The 19,423-nt window shown below is 48.3% G+C and overlaps 7 protein-coding genes across 7 annotated transcripts; 3 read left to right on the top strand and 4 right to left on the bottom strand.

The window, feature by feature from the left end:
* Positions 1–1,718: 1,718 nt before the first annotated feature.
* PFICI_04956 (uncharacterized protein) lies at positions 1,719–7,653 on the top strand (the record flags this gene model as incomplete). The annotated part of the gene is made up of 5 exons (XM_007833537.1): positions 1,719–2,020; positions 2,070–2,358; positions 2,405–4,456; positions 4,510–5,833; positions 6,230–7,653. 5 exons carry the CDS (start codon positions 1,719–1,721, stop codon positions 7,651–7,653), a joined length of 5,391 nt encoding a protein of 1,796 aa, XP_007831728.1.
* A 1,506-nt stretch (positions 7,654–9,159) lies between these two features.
* PFICI_04955 (uncharacterized protein) lies at positions 9,160–9,501 on the top strand (the record flags this gene model as incomplete). The annotated part of the gene is made up of 1 exon (XM_007833536.1): positions 9,160–9,501. The coding sequence occupies one exon, from the start codon at positions 9,160–9,162 to the stop codon at positions 9,499–9,501; it is 342 nt and encodes a 113-aa protein (XP_007831727.1).
* Positions 9,502–9,533: 32 nt separating this feature from the next.
* PFICI_04954 (uncharacterized protein) lies at positions 9,534–10,361 on the bottom strand (the record flags this gene model as incomplete). The annotated part of the gene is made up of 1 exon (XM_007833535.1): positions 9,534–10,361. One exon carries the CDS (start codon positions 10,359–10,361, stop codon positions 9,534–9,536), a length of 828 nt encoding a protein of 275 aa, XP_007831726.1.
* Positions 10,362–10,992: 631 nt separating this feature from the next.
* PFICI_04953 (uncharacterized protein) lies at positions 10,993–12,196 on the bottom strand (the record flags this gene model as incomplete). The annotated part of the gene is made up of 5 exons (XM_007833534.1): positions 10,993–11,244; positions 11,297–11,724; positions 11,875–11,983; positions 12,039–12,065; positions 12,134–12,196. The coding sequence occupies 5 exons, from the start codon at positions 12,194–12,196 to the stop codon at positions 10,993–10,995; spliced, it is 879 nt and encodes a 292-aa protein (XP_007831725.1).
* Positions 12,197–12,872: 676 nt separating this feature from the next.
* On the bottom strand, positions 12,873–14,869 carry PFICI_04952 (uncharacterized protein; the record flags this gene model as incomplete). The annotated part of the gene is made up of 7 exons (XM_007833533.1): positions 12,873–13,021; positions 13,082–13,495; positions 13,555–13,626; positions 13,684–14,033; positions 14,091–14,254; positions 14,337–14,414; positions 14,477–14,869. 7 exons carry the CDS (start codon positions 14,867–14,869, stop codon positions 12,873–12,875), a joined length of 1,620 nt encoding a protein of 539 aa, XP_007831724.1.
* Positions 14,870–15,414: 545 nt separating this feature from the next.
* On the bottom strand, positions 15,415–16,756 carry PFICI_04951 (uncharacterized protein; the record flags this gene model as incomplete). Its single annotated transcript, XM_007833532.1, has 3 exons — positions 15,415–15,538; positions 15,598–15,981; positions 16,038–16,756. The coding sequence occupies 3 exons, from the start codon at positions 16,754–16,756 to the stop codon at positions 15,415–15,417; spliced, it is 1,227 nt and encodes a 408-aa protein (XP_007831723.1).
* Positions 16,757–17,525: 769 nt separating this feature from the next.
* On the top strand, positions 17,526–19,409 carry PFICI_04950 (uncharacterized protein; the record flags this gene model as incomplete). The annotated part of the gene is made up of 6 exons (XM_007833531.1): positions 17,526–17,714; positions 17,785–18,093; positions 18,166–18,379; positions 18,492–18,777; positions 18,830–19,146; positions 19,210–19,409. 6 exons carry the CDS (start codon positions 17,526–17,528, stop codon positions 19,407–19,409), a joined length of 1,515 nt encoding a protein of 504 aa, XP_007831722.1.
* Positions 19,410–19,423: the final 14 nt, after the last annotated feature.

The raw sequence follows: 19,423 nt of genomic DNA, 5'->3' as shown, positions 1-19,423 counted from the left end.
GCTGTCGTTGTCAAGTTGCTGATTGAAAAAGCATGGAAGAGTGAATGGATATCATTTGGGCAGAGCTGGTTTAAAAAAAAAAACGAGAAGAGGGACCGCGCGATCCGTAGATCCGTTATGCTACGCAACATTACAATAGATACAAGATCCTTGCCCTCCTATGCAGGAACGATGGAAATTGATATGGTGCCCTATGGGGTCAATTTAGTGTAGTAAAGATGGATGTATTGATCTAACCTAGTCCTCCTTACGGGAGGACTACTTACCTAAGGTTAGTATGTGTGCTTGACTGCAAGCTGGATGGGGCACGAGCTAGCCACATGAGTGGCTGGCCATGGCCCCCTGGGCTTCACGCATCAGAAATATTGCTGAAATATTGAGGTGTTATGAGTGATGTCCTCCGGGGTGTGCTCCAGTGTACCCCTCGGGGAGGGGCTCACTATCGCACTGTAGACTTCGCTTGTCGGTGAATATCGAAGCTAGCGGCGTCGCTTACTGCATACATGCAGACGACTTACAAAGCTAGCTTACTTATGGCACCCTGCGCTTTCACGCAATGGAATGCTCCCTTAGCCACTGTAATACCAAAAGGTTGGAAAAGCCATATTCAATGTTTCCTAATGAGACGATCGTTTGGTCCATGATTTGCCGAAAATCGAACTACATCATCTCTCGGTCCGGTCATGAATGGACGAAAGCAGTCCAGGGTACTCCCTCAAGTACACAGTCCTGACATAAACTAGGTGATTAGCAGTTGTGACAAGCATTATTTTTGCCATATGGTCAAAGCTGACCAATACTAATTGTGGCTACTAAATAGTCAATCGGTAAACATAGATGTTTGTCGAAAACTGCTTGACTTACGGCTCCGGGTATGTACAGCTCCACCCGGATTGATGATAACAGAGAACTGTAATTTAGTTGCCAGCCAGGATTTGGGGGCCGAGTAGTGAGCCGGCGATTGGGGTGGGACAAACGTGATGGGGTACTTAGCAAGTTCAAATGTACCTAATTACTGTTAAGCCGTCGCCTATATAATTCTGTGTGCAAGCGCAATTTGGCCTGTTCAGTCTTAATGTCTACAACTGTCGCCCGACTTGTATGGCACACTTTTGACGGGTAGATGTTCTTACTTTTTGATTGGCTAAAACAGACTGGTGCATGCCTACTAGGTAGGTAGTTACCTATGCATGCTGAATCGATGTCTCAGCAATCGGCGCCCAATTTGTGCGACTCTCTCAACACCACAATCGTGTATACGCATCCTATTGGACGCAGGCGCGCATGCCACCATGCATCAGAGGTGATAAGCCCCCGGGCTGAAGCGGAAGCGTTGGCACGAATAAGCCGCGGGGTAAATACGCATTCGCAGCCTTACGAGGATTTTCAGCAAAGGTCCTCTAGGACTTTGCTTTCTTTACCTCGTTCCATCTTCTTGATCAATCCTCGCATTCAATGGTACTATCTTAGTTGACTGATCTTGTACTTTGGGATTCGTCGGCATGACTCTCTTGGAGTTAGCGTTGACAGTCTTGTGCGGACTCTTGCTATTATGGATTGTCGCGTCATTGAGGACGCAAACATCGCAAGAAAAGGCCCTGGAGCAGGAACCGGTGAAAGGCAAATCAAATGACCATGCCTCGTCATCAGTTCAGACAGCATCACGTACGTTCAAACTCCCATGGTGCTAGTTTCAGCGCATAACAGGCACTAAACCAATGATTTCGATGCAAATAGGCAGCAAGTCCATCGTTTTTCGAGTCCGAGGATCCTTCTCACGCGCCGACCTACCCACTGTGCTGCAAAAATGCCTTGGAGACGATTACCATCCTTCTATCGAGTCTTTCGCCCGTCAAGCCGATGAGAATTTGAATATTGCCACTGTGACCTTCGGTACAACTCCTTCGGGGCTCCTAAGCTCTGACCAAACGACATTTAATGAACAAAATGTCACTTTTGACACTCATTTTCGTGGCCTCAGCGTTCTTTACAGTCCAGAACCAACCCAACATCGTTTCGAGTGAGCTACGTGTTCCCAAATTCGTGAAAGTAAACTAATAGCCTGACAGCATTATTGCTATTTGTGGATTGGGTGGGCATGCTTTTGGGTCTTTCAAGGAGCGAGATGGCACGCACATGTGGCTTCGTGACTCCCTCCCACAAGACGTCAAGAACGCTCGGATTTTCATATATGGTTACGACTCACAGATTCACGGTAGCACTTCGTTCCAGACCATCGAGAGCCTTGCTAGTTCACTGAGGAATCATGTTGAAGGCACCAAGTCTCTTGCCGGTCCGTTACACGAGATGCCTATCATCTTCATGGCACATAGTCTAGGGGGATTGGTCCTCAAGCAGGTGTGCAGACCGCTAGCAAAAGAAGAAGACATGCTAATTATCGTAGGCATTGATTCAAAGTGTCAAGGCAAAAAGCAAATTATCCACACGTACACGAGGAGCACTTTTCTTTGGCGTCCCAAATCAAGGCATGCACATTTCTTCCTTGATTCCCATGGCTGCAGGCCAGGCGAATGAAGCATTCTTGCATAATTTACAGCCAGAGTCGGAACTTCTACGATCTCAGAGCAGGGAATTTCCGGGAGCTTTTGTATCACGCGCAGCACGGATTTTCTGCTTCTATGAAACCAAGACCTCGCCCACAGCCGTAAGAGGTGCGGATGGCAAATGGCAAATGAACGGCGAACATGTCGTTTTTGTTGGCAGTGCATCCGCGACACACTGTCGCCCGTGGGAAAACGAAGCCCACCACGTTTTGGGCCTCGATCGAGATCATTCCGCACTTGTAAAATTCAGGTCAAGAGATCAGGACTATACCAAAGTTCGAAATATTCTACAAGAAATCGTCAATGATCAATACAAGCTCCCAACGCCGAAACCAAACATTCCAGAAGCAGAACAGGAACTAACCGATCAGTGTCTGAAAGTCATTGGACATACGAATCCAATTGATACAATGCGGCGCATCGAAATAACAAAAGACGATCTTGTCGCTGAATGTAATGAATGGATCAAAAGTGATCCCTGCCTCGAACAATGGATGAACGACCCACAACATCGATTGCTGTGGCTGAGTGGCGATCCAGGAAAGGGCAAGACAATGTTAATGATGTCGCTTGTACAAGAATTGCGAAAGTCTAGCAGCGAACACCATATTCTTGCCTTCTTCTTCTGCCAGAACACCGATCCTAGACTCAATAATGCTCATGCGGTTCTCTGCGGTCTTCTCTGGCTCCTGGTTCGCGAGAATCCCATGCTTGGCCGTTACCTCCATGAAGATTACAAACAGCAAAAAGATTTTCTCGACGGCCCTGACGCTTTTGCCTCCCTTCGCCGCATCATGACGGAATTGCTTCAAGACCCGGCATTTTCTACGGTGTACATCCTCATTGATGCCTTGGATGAATGTGACCAAGGACGCGGTGATCTGCTCAAATTCATTGGAGAAAATGCAACCTCTCCACAATCCAAGGCAAAATGGCTCGTTTCAAGTCGCAATCATCTAGATATCGAGAGGGGATTCAAGGTGCGCCAGCACGATGTGCTTAGTTTGGAACTCAACGCTGCACACATTGCTGCGGCCGTCAGATATTTCATCGACCGAAAAGTGGACTGGCTGGCGAAGAGAAACAATTACAGCAATAAACTTCGTGACCTTGTCCAGAGTCACTTGACAGATAATGCCAACTCAACGTTTTTGTGGGTAGCTTTGGCCTGCAAACATCTCAGCGACACCGCGAAAAGGAACATACCTGCAGAGCTTGCAGAACTGCCAGCCGGATTGTCGTCTTTGTACACCCGCATGCTGGAACAGCTTCGTAATGGAAAGGACCATGAATTAACGATGTCAATCATCAAATTCGTCACAATCGCCAAGCGCCCCCTTTTGACCGAAGAACTTCTTCCTCTTCTTGCCCAAGAAGTATCGGCAAACTCCGACGAACCCTTCGAGGATCTATTTGACAATGGTGATCTCTTAGACTTGATAAAGTTATGCGGCTCCTTCATTACTGTTCGAGGCGGTGTAATCTACCTGATTCATCAGTCTGTCAAGGACTACCTTGTTCGTGAAGAAGGCACAAAAATCTTTAGTCCTCGGATGAACGAGGAGCATTGCACAGTTGTTGATCGATCGTTGACAATTCTGTCGGAAGAGTTGATGAAAGACACATACGCACATGATAATGCTTGCCAGCCAGCTAGCAACAATCGCCAACGTTTGAGAAGTCTTGGCTACATATCTTGCTTTTGGGTTGACCACCTCGCCGAGTACCAGGATTCATGCAGCATTGGCGAAGAAGAGAATTTCCATCGCCATGAGAGTAAAGTCTATGATTTCATGCTCCAATACTTTTTAAAATGGATAGTATTGCTCTGTTTACTTAGGCAGCTCAAAGCTGGACCTGTAACACTCGGGCGTCTAGAAGCGGTAGCAAAGGTCAGAGACTTTCGTGATGATTGCATTGATAATGACTGCTGATGGTATGATAGCGATGTACTGGCGACAAGCTTTACTCAATCACCCACGATGCCGCTCGATTCCTTATGCAATCTTATCTAGCCATTGAGCAAGACCCTTTGCAGGTATACAACTTTGGATTGACCTTTGCACCCCAAGAAAGCGTTATTCGACAAGCCTATGCGGGTCAAACACCCAATTGGGCCTATGTGAGGATTCATGGAAACTGGAATCCAATACAGCATATTCTTTCTGGCCGCTCAGTCAACTCAATAGCCTTCAGTCCAGACGGCCGACAGTTAGCATCAGCTTCGGCGGACAGGACAGTACGGCTTTGGGACACTGTAACAGGAAAGCATTTGAAGACACTCGAAAGACATGAAATGGCCGTCCAATCGGTGCTTTTTAGCCCAGATGGTCGACAAATAGCAACAGCATCGTTTGGTGACACAATAAAACTCTGGGACGCCTTAACTGGTGACAACCTCTGGACGCTTCAAAGACACACTGATTTCATCCTTTTGATTGCTTTCAACCCTAATGGAAAGTGGCTATTGTCAATATCGGGACCAAATGATGAGAGGAATCTCTGGGACACCGTGACCGGCAGAAATATACGGACACTCGGTGGCCGAGGGGGGATTGAAGGAGTGGCGTTGAGTCGGGATGGTAGGAAATTGGTGATAGGGTCACTAGATCGAACCGTTCGACTGTGGGAGATCGACGCGGAAGAGCCCTCTGGTGTGCTTTATAGCCACAGTAGAAAGGTCAAGTCAATAGTAACCAGTCCTAGCGGCGAGTATCTTGCATCGTCTGACGACGACGGTGCGATCGGGCTTTGGAACATGTCAACACGGAAGCTCTCATGGCTTGAAGTTCAGAATGGAGGGAGCAATCGTATCACATTCAGCCCAGATGGTCGACAATTGGCGTCATGTTCGAAGGTTGATCGGATGACGCGACTTTGGGATACTGCAACCGGCGAGTGTATACAGACTATCAAAAGTAACCGCCAAATGCCTGACATATCTTTCAGCCCGGATGGCCGGCAGCTTGCATTACTATCTGGGGATAATATTGTCGAATTGCGGGATTCATCAACCTTGGAACTCCAACAAACACTCATTTCGAACCAGCGATACTCTAGCCATTTCGTCTTTAGCCCTGATGGTAGGCAGTTGGCGTTGGTCTCATCTTTTGCTACGATAGAGCTTTGGGACGTTGCGAAGAACGAAAATTTGCAAATACACGGAAAACGCACGGATGCAGCCTGCTCAATCATTTTCAGTTCAGATGGTCAACTGATGGCATCAGGATCAGAAGATGGTTCAGTACGACTTTGGAATGCCACGACAGGTGAGCTTCTTAAGGTACTCAATGGCCACAGCACACCCATTAGATCGATTGCGTTTAGTTCCGACGGTCTTACTTTAGCGTCGGGTTCAGATGGTCATTCGATAAAACTTTGGAACACTGAAAGCAATCAAAGTGTACGCATCCGCGGAAGATCAAGACATCTCGACTTGTTAGCATTAAGTCCCGATTCTCGACATTTGGCGTTGGGCTCACAAGACCGCATTCGTCTTTGGAATATTAAAACAGGCGAGGTTTTGCGAACGCTTGTGGGTCATACAGAAAACATTGTCTCAATAGCGTTCAGTCCGAATAGCCAATATCTAGCGTCAGGGTCAAGGGATGAAACACTACGACTTTGGGATGCCACTGAAGGCGCACATTTACTAACGCTCACAGGTCATATAGACCCTGTCAAAGCCATCGTTTTTCGCGCCGATGGTAAACAACTAGCGTCAGGATCAGAATATGAAGTGCTACTTTGGGACACTGAAACATGGGAAATTGAACGGAAGTTCGATCGCAGAACTGGCTGGAGTGGAGGTTCAATTGTCTTTAGCCCGGACGGTCAGAGGCTTGCGTTCAGCGTCAAAGATGACGAAGTGGAACTTTGGAATGTTGCAACGGATGAACTATTGCAAAGGTTTCAGACTCACGAAAGTGTGGATGGGACTATCAGCTTCTCTGCGGATGGACAGCAGCTGGCCGTGGCTTGCAATGATCGACGCTGGAGGAAGGACATGAGCCCGCCTCAATTCTGGGATATCGCATCAGGCGAGGTTTTACGAACGCGCGTAAGCGAAGACCTCGTAACTGGCCCAATATCCTTCAGTTCAAACGGCCAGTATCTAGCGTCATCATTACGCGATGGAGATGTATTGCTTTGCGATGCGAAAAAAGGTGACACTTTATATAAGCTTGAAGGTCACAAAAGCTGGGTTACGTCGTTGGCGTTTAGTCCTGATGCTCAACATCTGGCAACAGGGTCAGAGGACCATATGATATACCTGTGGCATACAGCGACAGGCAAAGTTCTGATGACACTCAGGGGTCACGAAGGCCAAGTAGACTTTCTAGGCTTTAGTACAGACGGAGAACGGCTAGTATCAGCGTCATACAAGGACCTGACTACCTGGCTCAAATCCATTTGTCTCTGGAACCTCAAAACCGGGCAGGCTATATGGGGTGACGAGGGCCATTCCCTTCCAATAAGGTCACTTGCTTTTAGTCCAGATGATCGACAGCTGGCATCAGCGTCAGAGGACAGGACAGTACGGCTTTGGGACACATCAACGAGAAAGTCATTGCAAAGGCTCAAAGGGCATACCGACAAGGTCTATTCAGTCGCTTTCAATTCAGACGGACGGCAGCTAGCATCTGGATCAAAGGACGGCACAGTCCGGCTCTGGGATACTTCGAATGGTACGAATCTGCAAACGCTTAGGCAGGATGCAGCCTCGATTGAACTGGTGGCCTTCAGTCCAGAAGATCAGCGAGTAGTATCGTGGTCGGGTGATCGCACAGTACGCTTCTGGGATCCAGCAAGTGATGACAAACCCCAAGTGTTGATCAACAAAAGCGCATTGGAATTTAGGCATTTGGTGCTGAACGGTCTTGATCATCTTGAGGTGGGTTTTTCCTACAATGAAGATTCCAACTGGCTTTGTTTCAACGGCTGCCGACTTATTTGGCTTCCCCCTGATTTTCGTCCAAGAGTGTCAGCAGTCCATGGGAATCGCATTGCAGTAGGTTGCTCGTCTGATCTCGTCTACATTCTGAGGCTTGATGCAGATAGGCTTCCAACTACTAGGAACATAGAGTGAGGTCGCTTGGCTGGTTCGACCTGTAGCACCGCACGAGTCTGTAAACAGAATTCATTCAAATCAGAAAACATCATTTGGGATCTTGTCGGCGATACACTCAAGTGGTTTCACATGCTATAGCTGAGTGAGAATATGCGCATATTTGACGTAAGACAGTTAATAGAAAGAAGTTGACTTGAAGAACGTTTGTGCGTTGGTGTGACTGTGACACTGCGTATCTAAATAATTATGTTACTAGCACTACTTCTGCTTTAGTACAAGTTCTAGCGTGCTCGCAAACGGGTACTAAAGACCATGCCGCGCGACCCTGCGTTGAATAATGCTTCTTCCAGCTCACATTAACTGAGGCCACTCTGTTTCTTAGCAGAGCTTTATAATAAGATTTGAATTATAAGAATAAGAAGTCTTTCTTACTTTAAATAGGCGGATGCAAGCTAAAGGACCGGCTGCCTAGAACAACATATATATATATATATGAAAAAAGCCGGTTGCTAAGCAATATATATATAAAGAAAATTAAGGAAAGATATCAACAAAAAGAAAGAGGAAGGGATAAAAGGGGAAAAAAAGATAAAAACTAATTTTATAGCATATAATAAGGGCATACGACAAGGACTTTATTATAGCAAGGTCGGCTAAAGACATAATACTCCCGAAATCGCAAATTAACTTACCAATCTGGCCTTAAGCAGCTTAAATTCACAAACCTTTGCTCTAGGCGGGGAGGCACGAGCTGTAACAAATGTTTATTACCCTCGGGCCAATATTCTTCCTTAGTAACTACGTCGATATAACATATTCTCAATGGAGAGAGCGGGGGATAGTATTCTTCCTCGCGTCGAGCGAGACCAAAATATTGGAGCTCATGATGTATGCATAGAATTGCAGAGGAATGGCAGGACATATTGTACTCATGTTGCATTAGAATCACAGCCAGTGACTCCGCAGACACCTCTCCGTTACTGCCTGTATTCCGTCTGTCTATTCGCCAAGCTCCCTCCCTACGATAGATACAAGAGTGAATATTAGAGTGATTCAAGCTGTAGTGTGTCATTATACAACCGTACACACAAGTCAGAGCCCATTCACAGTCTTCTGGTGTATTTAGAATCGGTATAAAGGTAGGTGGACAATTTCATTGTGGCAAGACTTTGTACGTGCTTGATTAAACGATACTTTGCACAAACATCAATTGAGTTTACTCATCCTAACTGTCCTTGCATTACTCTCATCGTACGGTATGCCGTCAAACAAGGACCGTCTGTACATTGCACTGTATGCCAGGGGCGGCAGATCTATCATGCCTGGTGGCGAAGACAAGTCAGTGGCTCAAAGTGTGCACACCGTGAAACACTGTTGCTGATCAAGGAAAACTAAAGGTATCATTGGGGCATTCTAGTCGGCCCAAAGTTCGAGAACGACAGTTCGGTCGGCAAGCTCTACCACGCGAAGGAAAAGATGATGCATTGCCACTCTCAATTCATTTTCGAGGAGCGTAACATCAGGATGCTGGCAACTTCCATGATTCTGGTGCGCATCCTTGTTGGCAAGGTTAAGAACCGCGAGTGGCTTGAATCAATTCTGCGATCGATACCAATTCGAGAAGATCAAACGGGATGGAATTGTGTTAGCTGGGTCCAAGAAGCCGTGGAATCCCTGGCCGTGGACAACAGGGCACTGGGCACTGCCGTCACGGACTGGGAGACAGTACGTGACACGCTGCTATGGTACGTACAGCAGAAGGCTGCAGAGCACAGATTCGATGGAAAAGCAGAGCCGGACAGTTTCGACAGACTAAAAGTCGCCACATATGATCTGGTTGATGCAAAGGCAGAGACAGTGCCGTGAGGACTAGGGGTTCATCAACCCAGAGGACACGACTAATAGTCACCAAAATACCTCCGCCTAATCTTTTCCATTTCCAATTCGTGAGGCAATGGTGTGAGGAATTTGCCTACTTCTTCCTGCCAAAACATGTTCTGAGGATTGACATGCCACGCCGAAGTGTATTCCCAGTAAGGCGGCATCCAACCGGCCGTCTCCCAGTCAATGATTCCTACAACATCATCGCCGCGCGCAAGAATATTCAGACTGCTCAGGTCGCCGTGGGTGAACACCGGCGCTGACCAGGGCTGATTATGAAACTCGATGAGCGGACGGAGTTGAGCGGCCAAGGAAGAATCATCGATATGATCGACTTCTATACCACTGCGCAGCTCTCTGTGAAAGTCCTGGAGTGTCTTGAATGGCCCCCAGTATGAATGGGTGGGAAATCGCTGGTCATACACCGGGCCTCCGTTGACATTTGCCATTCCAGTATCCTGCGGCGGTGCGATACTGCGGAGTTGCAACATCATCAATCTTAATTGCTCGAGTATACGCGCTTTTGAAGTCTCAGACCGCTTGAACCACCCCTGCGCCAGCATCTGCCCATCAATTCTCTCCATCACAATGTATGTTCGTCCAGCATGCTCAAAGGCGCAAATAATCTTTGGAACGGGGATGGTAGTGTTTTCCGAAACGAATTGCATTGTGTTTGCTTCTGCCAGTCGAGTAAAGGCCGATGATTTGATGCAATACTTTGATATAAACATGACACCTGGGTGTTTGACTTTTCGCTGTATGATTCTCTTGCGAATCAGCTTGACCACACAAAGTGTCAGGAGCCGGTTGAGAAGACCATCATTGACGGATTTGGGCTGCTCCATAGGCGCGCGTCATCAATCATGCTTCTTCTTCAAGAAACGGGATCGTGAACTCCTACCAAGCCTGTAGGAGATCTGACGATCCTGACCCGACTGGTTTAGATTCTGGATGAAGTCTGATGGTAGAAGTCGGCCAGAAGCCCGTCGCACGTGGACGTGGGGGGTCGTGCTTGGGCCTGGCTCGCCCTCGAATGATGCTGATCTTGATCCGGTTGAAGTTTGACGAGGGGTTTTACTTATTGATAGGTTTCTATCCTTATCATGACGTGATGATTTCTGTTGGTGCCTGCCAGTTGGAACTCATGAAAATAACTGCATGAGGCCGGAAACTGAGAAATGATTGTGAACAAGCAAGCAAACACAAATGGGGCCCACCTGCCGCGGTACAGGCGCTACCGACAGCACCGAGGAGGTATCCGGTAGGCTGAATGAGCCCTAGCGCGTCCAGCCTGTCCAGTACAAATTAGGTACTATAGCAGTGCCTCCGGTCATCAACCCTCACAAACAACAAAGGTCATCTTGCCATACAACAAAGGTCATCTTGCCATTGCTTATCCTTATTTTTTCGAATTTGTCTCATTCTCACTACTTTTGTGTGTTCCCTATCACTGATATCTCATTACAATATGCCTCCTCAGATTGGTGTCACCTTGATAGCGTCAAGGTTTTCGTACACCACATCCTGGAATCCCGTCTCATTGGCGCCCGGTCCAGTAAACCATTCTTTGGCAGTCTCGTTCCCCCGCAGAACCCACTGAGCTAGATGGCTTCCAGCAACACCAGCGATTCCAGCATTGGGGTAATCAAAGGCTGCACTATGTCCCAACGCGTGATTGCCCTTCCACTTTGGTGTCTCGGCAGGAAGATCCGCATAGTCTCGTTCACCCTACGAGGAATTGTTAGCCAGCATGAACATTGTGCAGGGTAGTACTGGCGACACTTGCATTTTCGTAGGCAACGTCCGTGGGTCCTCCCAAGACGTAGAATACCGGCTTGGTGATGTTGGAGGCAACCTCCTCGCTCGCATTCGCGGACAGCTGGCCACTGTTAAAGATACCCAGGTGGGAAACTCTATCATCTTGAGCTCCAGCAGCATAGGCCTCGAGACCACCACAGCTTTGACCCCAAACGCCGATGCGAGTCGAGTCAATGTGCTGCCAGTCACCCTTCCCAGCGTTGGCATACACCCAATCGATGGCGGCCGTCAGGGCCGCAGGGTTCTCTCCAACCAAAGTGTCGCCCGAGGACGTAGCATTTTCGTTTGGGTCGACATAGCCTTCTGGGTCAACAAAGGCAGGGCCCGTAGCAATGGCCAGGACGCCCCACGACGCAACCTCGCCGAGGAAACCTCTAAACTTTAAACCGACTGGAGAACGTCAGCCCCAGGCAAAGAAGCTTGTGAACAGATCGTCTGAGATCTCTTGGATCATTATTCACATACTAGAGCACATGTTAGCCAAGTTTGCGCATCGTCCAACAAAATGATCTACTCACCATGGAGCGCAACCACCATTACCCCAAACCACAACAGGAAGCTTCAAGGAGGGTGAAGACGAGCTCTCAAACCCAGATTGAAGAGGTTGGTAGAAAGTATGGTTTACCAGAGATTCAACCTCAAAGTAATACTGAGCAGTGCCAGGTCAGCTGAGTTGGGTGTAACAAAGTGTTGTGTCGCCTTACCGATTTATAAGGGCCAGTACCTCCATACTGTCAGTTGTCTGTTATCAGCACTCATACTCTCACGACCGGAATAGGTCATCTTGGCCAAAACCTACAGTTGAGCCGTGATCTTGGGCAAATGCTGCCCCAACTAAGGCTATTATTGGCAGATAAAGCATCTTGTCCAGTGCGAGATGAAGAATGCTCAAGACAAAGTATTGATGATCTGACTCGATAATGTGGCGATATTTGCACCTAAATTCGTGTTGGATTTATAGCTACAAGCAAGTAACCAGTCCCCGATACTGATGTCAATGATGAATTACGACATACAGTCTCCAAGTATTACCATGCCCCTGGACGGCTAAAGATTTAACCTGTTGTTTTCGTGTGCTTATTTGGTTAAGCTTAACCACGGGACTATTGACCATCCCCATGGGGAACTGAGTCGTGGCCGGCGAGAATGCGGGGGGCCCCCAGTCATGATTCTCATTGCCGCCAGGAACCGGAATTGCCGAATGAACGGTACTGAACATCGGTATCCCACCGGAGACTGTTTCTCTACCGCTCGGGGTATGGTGATGCGGAATCGAGGTTCCGATTTGAGATATTGCCAAGATCGTACCCCTGAACTACGACGGTTGCATCGGAGGTGTTGGCCCGATTCTATACTCCGCCCGCGTCGATCTCGTTCATGTTGCTATACTATTAGCCCGACGCCATCTAAAGTCTACCCGAAACGATTTACAGGGGTCTCTGCAGCTCAGAACTAGCTCAAGGTATCAAGCAAGTATGTTATAATTAATTGGAATTCAGCCATTGATGCTCGTGACGTCTATTGATCTAGTGTGGTAATCATGCGGCTCCATCAGGCAGGACCGTGCTGATTATGTATTCTATCTGACTACCACGATACGTATCTTCCTCAATCGAGGACCCATAGCCGTTGAAGACCATGCTCTGGTTCTGGCTCGCGTATTGCGGCCAAGCCGGAAAGCTACCATCTTTTGACTTGTTAGCCGGCCTAGTACTTGATGTTCTGGGAGACGCGGTAATACACGAACCATTTGACCAATTTGGGTCCAGGCCGTGTGCAAAGCTTGCCCAAGCCGCACTCATTCGATAGGCCAGAGCACGATCCCAGGCATTGTCGGGCAAGAGGTTGGAGAATACGTAGCTTTGCTCTAGTCCAGTCGTTATTCCTTCGGCTACATCCGTGGCGTTGGCGGGTAGTTGATTGAATCTGTATCTATATACAGGGTGTCCATGCTGCGCCAGCGTTTGCGCAATGAAGCGTGCAGGTCCAATCTGCACCAGGTCTCCAAAGATGGAACAAGCCATCTTGTCGAGCTTGCCTGATGAAAGTTGGACGTCTCCCGTATTGTACGGGCAGCCCAATGCTGGGTCTGTTGGGTACAGGGACAAGAGCGTGGACACAACGTCGTTGGGCAACCGCTGAGGTCGGAAATATCCATCAGCTATTTTCATTACATCAGTCCATAGCCAAATAATTCAAACGTATGCAAGATTGGCGCACCTAGAGGCTCAAAAAGCTGATCTGTGGTGTTGATATTCGTTGGCGCAGATGTTGTCCCTTCGTCCGTGTTTGCTGCGTGCAGTCAATCAGCCACTTGCGAGAATAAGAAGAATTGATCTGAAAACTTACTTCCAACTATGGTCGGAACCCCAAGATAACTACCGTCGGGCAAAGCAAATCGCAAAGAGGTTCTGGTAAAGTCTCCATCAATCGATTGGCCAGTAGACGAGCCTACTTTGCTCCTGAATTCCTCGACAGGGAGTTGGCGGATGCAATCCAGCTTCTCTTCAGAAGACGACGCGGCAAACTGCACACAAGTAGTATTCGTGATCAGACTGTCAAAGGTGCTCTGAAAGGCGGTTGTGTTTGGTAGTGTCAGGGGAAACGCCCCTCCACTTTCGAGTATACCACCTCGGAATAGACTATCATTTCTTCCGCCATAGGCCATCATGTGTGAATAGATGGATACTGCACCAGCACTGTAAATGCATGTTAGTGACAATGTGTTTTAGTCCAATGTTGGTGAGAAATCTTACGATTCACCCGCCAATGTGACTTTGGTCGGGTCACCTCCAAAAGCAGCGATATTTTCCTGGATCCAATGCAGTGCTAGTCTTTGATCGAGCAACCCAATGTTGAGGAGGCCAAGGTCGGACATTTCCAGACCATTGAGGAACCCAAATGGACCAAGGCGGTAATTCTGCATTTAGCGAGTAAGTATTGGAAAAAGAGTTTGATTTCTTTTGAGAATTTTTATTCTATTCATCTCGTGGAATACTTACCAAAGATAGCAGAATTACTGGTTTTTGTATCTCTGATGATATGCGCACTAGATCTGTTCCTTCAAACCTTGGATCTGCCTTTATAGGGACGTTCGCTGGTTAGTACGAGATTCGATACAGCTCTTGATGGAAATGCCTACCGTGTAGCCATTCGTGAAACCGCCACCATATATCCAAACGAGAACCGGAAGAGTCTCGTTCTGGGAAATGCTGGAAGGGCGCCATATGTTCAAGGTCAAGCAGTCTTCACTCGAGTTGGTTGGGTTTCTGGATCCATAACATGATTCGCCAAATGCCGTGGCTTGGATTGTTCCAAAGGACTGCTGAAGGGGCACAGCCTGGCGTAGTCTCAGATTGCCTACTGGTGGCTCGGCGTACGGAATGCCCAAAAACTTGTCAATCTTGTTCGTACTATCGTGGCTGCCCACTATAGTGCCATTGGCGATGGTGACCGAAGCCTGGCTGTTTTGGCAATGGATGATACTTGCCTGAGCAACAACCAACAAAGCAGTCACATACCAGTTGGAGAACATTTTGATGAGCGCCTGTTAGACGAGACTATAAGATGAAGTTACCGTAGGCTTTGGTCGATACGGTGCTTCAGAATGGTAGCGTTAATACATTTTATGCGATTTCACAGCATTATGATGTTTTACAGAGGATGCATTCTCTAATTTTTATATTAAATACCCTTTAAGAGGGGAGCGCTTTTGAACCGGAGTATTCCCTTTGGGCCTGTGAGCAGTACCCCAAATTCCGCCGTTACTAGCACGCGGTAGCAGCAGACTCCCCAGTCAACGGCGGGGTGATGCCCCGAGATTTGGCGCCTTGCTAGACCTAGTCTCTCTGGCCATTGGCGGTTTTAGTGCATGATCAGCCGTCATGTTACAGGTCTTTTGCGGTGCAGACTCTCTCCCCACACACATTGTCCACCCACCTATTCCAATTTGTACTTGAATCATTTCAAAATATTCATCTCAAACATAGAACTCCGTGTGACGAAATTTCGAATAATTTCATTAAAATTCTAGGCCATTGATCACTCAGCGCTTTATTCTATGTGTAAAATCCTTCACTTCTACCAAAATTTCATGGGGCAACTGATGATTCCCAGCTCTGGCATCCTCGAGAATTGCAATTCCCCGTCTACCTCAAAGTCTCTCGTAGCACGAAGAATGACCTGCATCACAGTGGTGATTGCCCTGGATTTATAACACAGGTTAGTTCAAGGTACCTTTCCTTCATGGTCATGGATACTCACAGTCTCGCCAAGGGCATACCGGCACATCTATGTCGGCCCCGGCCAAAACCCATATGCGCAGCAATATTCTCTCTATACAAGACAAAATCGTCGGGGTTCTCAAACACTTCGGGATCGCGGTTGGCGGCCGAGTAGCATATAGTGACTGGCTCGTTGGGCCGAATGGTGACCCCGTGCAACCCCACCGGTTCCGACACTGTTCGAGCAAAGCCTCTGTATGGACTATAGAGGCGCAAAAACTCTTCCATGGCTGCAGGAATTAGCGATTCGTCGGCACGGAGCTTTTGTTGCAGCTCCTTGTCTTCCGATAGATGCTTGCAGATTGAGCCTATAAGAATTGGCGGTGCGACTACACCAACCACTAGAGACTGGCGAAGACAGCCTCTGGGGAATTGTTAAACACTTTTTGTGTGTGATCATCATGACATATTAAAACTTACACTAGATGCTCCTCGTTGAGAGGGTTCCCTTCAGCATCTACCTCCAACAACAAGGATGATGCTGGATCCTCTTCAGGATCTCTCGGATTCTTCCGTCGATCTGCCAATAAGTCTCTGGCTATTTGGTACATTTTCGTCGAGTTGGCCGTGACTGTCTCTCCGTCCTGCATTCTCCAGGCATTCAGCCAGGCCGCCGCAGCCTTGGCCAGGACGGGCGCGATATCAGGATCGAGGTTCAGCCATTCTGCTTCCAGGCGAGCCACAAAGTTGGCTGCAAATTCAGCGCAGACATCGCCCCGGCCCCTCTCCAGGAGTGGTGCCAGCTCCTCCTCTGCGTGTTTGCGCAACGGCTCGGCCAGACGTCTCAGTCGAGCAGGTTTCAACGTCCTGTCGAGGGCCGTTCGAAAGGGAGTATGGGCTGGTGCGTCAAAGTTCAAGGGCGGCCTGCGGATGCCTCGAGGGTCACTCGGTACCACGGCCTTGACGCTGGAGATGTAGGTGTTGGAGTCTAGAGCAGCTCTCTTGATGTCTTCATATCGAGTCATGAGCCAGTAGCCTCCATATTGTTTGGTGTGAATGACGGGGCAGTGTTGTCGAAGGTGGCGGTACTCCTCATAGATTTTGGCCGGGTCAACTCCAGTTACGGCTGCAGCATCTTCCACATTGAAACTGCTGCCAGCCTCGTTGGGAATCTTGCTTTCGACCGCTGTTGATGCCATTGTGTAATGAAAGACGGTCATGCTATGACACTGGTATACAATTCTTCTCTGCGCAACGCCAGACAGATGAGTCCACTGCCAGTTTGAAAGTTCATGCCGCGCGGCCGGGCCGTAGATCGGTAACTCACTAAGGTTGCGTTTAAAGAGCCGCGGCAGCAGGGAAGTAAACGGCATCTAGCATCGGGATCTCTCTTGAAATAGAGTTGGAATGCAGAGAAACATGTAGACTATGTATCTACCACCCACCTTTGTATTAGAGAGCATCCCATTGGGTGATGGAAGGCAACGAGTACTCACCCGCGGCTGAGTGATGACCAAACATGCAGATGGGATCCGCGTCCATGTAACCTAGCACCTGGCTAAGAATTCTTCCAAGATCACTGCTGGCCCCTACATGCATTTGTACAGAGTATGCATGCATGACCAACTTGGGGGGACCAATAGCGAAAAAGCCAAGAACGGGACGTTTCCTCCTAAGGTAGAGGAGCCACGGATTCGGTTCCGATTAGAGTCCCCATGGGGTGCCTCTGTGCGGAGAACCCCTACTAATGTAGCGGAGATAGTATAGGCCGGCTACCTTGCATACCATAGGTCACATTGCTAATAAGTGGAGTTTATTCGACCAAACACTTGAACAAGGTTGGTCGGGGTAAACGGGGGCAAGCCGGGGTAATATTTCCCATGTTCTAAATTAGCTGGCGTCTTATAGTATTCAACGTACCACTTGCGACTCCAGACCACACACGATTTGACTGTGTGACATGCAATCATGGCTGCTCCTCTGCCTCCCGGAAAGGTCGAGCTCGATGCTCAGCATGTAGAGGAACTCCAAGAAAGTTTGACCCAGCAAAGACCTGTTCATTACGTTCCACGCAACGAAGACGAGAGACGTCTAGACAAGAAGGTCAATCTAAAATTGGATCTCTTTGTAGTCAGCATCCTGGCGCTCGAGTTCATCGTGAGTTCATATGACGGGCTTCAAACCACTGAGCCCGAACCCCGAACCCAGTGCTGACATATTTTTGCAGTTTTGCGGAATCGACAAGACAAACATTGGCTTCATCGCCACCAGCTCTTTTATCAAGGATGCCAATCTCTCTCCCGACGACATTCCCAACTCGCTGTCGCTGTTCTCCGCCACCTACGTCCCTCTGCAGCCAGTCATGACCATTCTTGCGCGACGCATCGGTGTCAAGTATTTCCTGACCATTCAGCTCATCATCTGGGGTAGTCTTTGCATGTGCCATGCTGCCATCCGTGGTAGTGGCACCCTCATTGCTCTGCGGCTGCTCATTGGTGCGGCCGAGGCTGGCTTTACACAGATTGGAATGTACTATGTGAGTCACAAACTTGCGTTTTGATGATGACTTTGCGCACAAATCTTAGGCGATGCTAATATGGTATTGCAGATGACAACCTTGTATCCAAAATATGCAGTCGGCTTCCGCGTGGGCATGTTTACTGGCATGTACTCGGTCGCGGGTGCTTTTGCCGGTTTACTTGCTTATGGGCTGCTGAAAATCAACACTTCAAGCATTCATGGTTGGCAGGTGGTGTTCCTGTTCGAAGGAGGGATAACTGTCCTGCTTGGCATTGTGTCATTTTTCATCTTACCCAGGAATTGTATGTGGTGGCGCCCTTTTGATTTCCTAGAAACCACTTTTCTTCTTCTTCTAATCTCTGTCTTTTTTTCGGATTTTTCTTCTACTAAAAGCTGGACTGACCTCAATGATAGTGGCCACGGCCTGGTTTCTGAATGCCGAAGAGCGCGCCCATGCTGTCTACCGAATGCAAGTCGATCTTGCAGGAACTCAAGAAGAGGGCGACGCCGATAGCACATCTGTCTCCAAGAGAGATTTCATAGACGTGGCCAGGGACTGGAAGAAACTCCTGACTGTCATTTGCAACATTACTACGGTTCTTCCCGTGACAGCCTTTACAACCTTTCTTCCTCTGGTCGTGCAGGGAATGGGTTACAGTGGCATTGACGCTACTCTGATGAGCGTACCACCTTTCGTGGTGTAGGTTGCTGTACAACTCAACTTCACAAGATGAGGTGCTGACATTACACAGCGGTACGGTAGGGTTGATCATTATAGTATACTCGAGTGACCATCTGCGAGAGCGGTCCCTGCATACTGTATTTGGTGTAATGATTGGCATCATCGGTTGCATAGTCATGGCAGCATCGACCGACAACCGCCTGAGATACGGCTTTGCCAATGTTTGCATGGCGGGAGTCTTTGTCGGCGGTCCCTTGATAGCCGTGTGGCTGGCGGGTAACACGCCGTGGAAAGGTACCCGAAGTGTCATGCTGGGCGTAAACGGCTGGTCCAACCTGGCGGGTGTCATTGCCGGCCAGATCTTCAAGAGCAAGTATGCACCGAGATGTGAGTAGCTCATATTATTCCAATCTTGGTCGGTGACATATTTTGGGCTAATATTTTTAACAGATGAGACGCCTTTGATAATAACCATCGCCATCATGGCTACTGGAGCTTTGGGTCTTTTATTCCTTCGCCTGATGTACAAGAGAGAAAACAGAAAGAGATCGGAAGAAATTGCACAGTGGGACGAAACCGACTTTGCTGCAGAGGCGGCATCAGTCGAACGAAGAGGAGACCAAAGAAAGACTTTCATGTACGGCCTGTAGTGTTGAAAGACTTT

This window comes from Pestalotiopsis fici, assembly GCF_000516985.1.
Source record: "Pestalotiopsis fici W106-1 unplaced genomic scaffold PFICI_Scf_3, whole genome shotgun sequence".
NCBI lineage: Eukaryota > Fungi > Ascomycota > Sordariomycetes > Amphisphaeriales > Sporocadaceae > Pestalotiopsis > Pestalotiopsis fici.
This window is presented reverse-complemented; position numbering and strand designations above follow the sequence as displayed.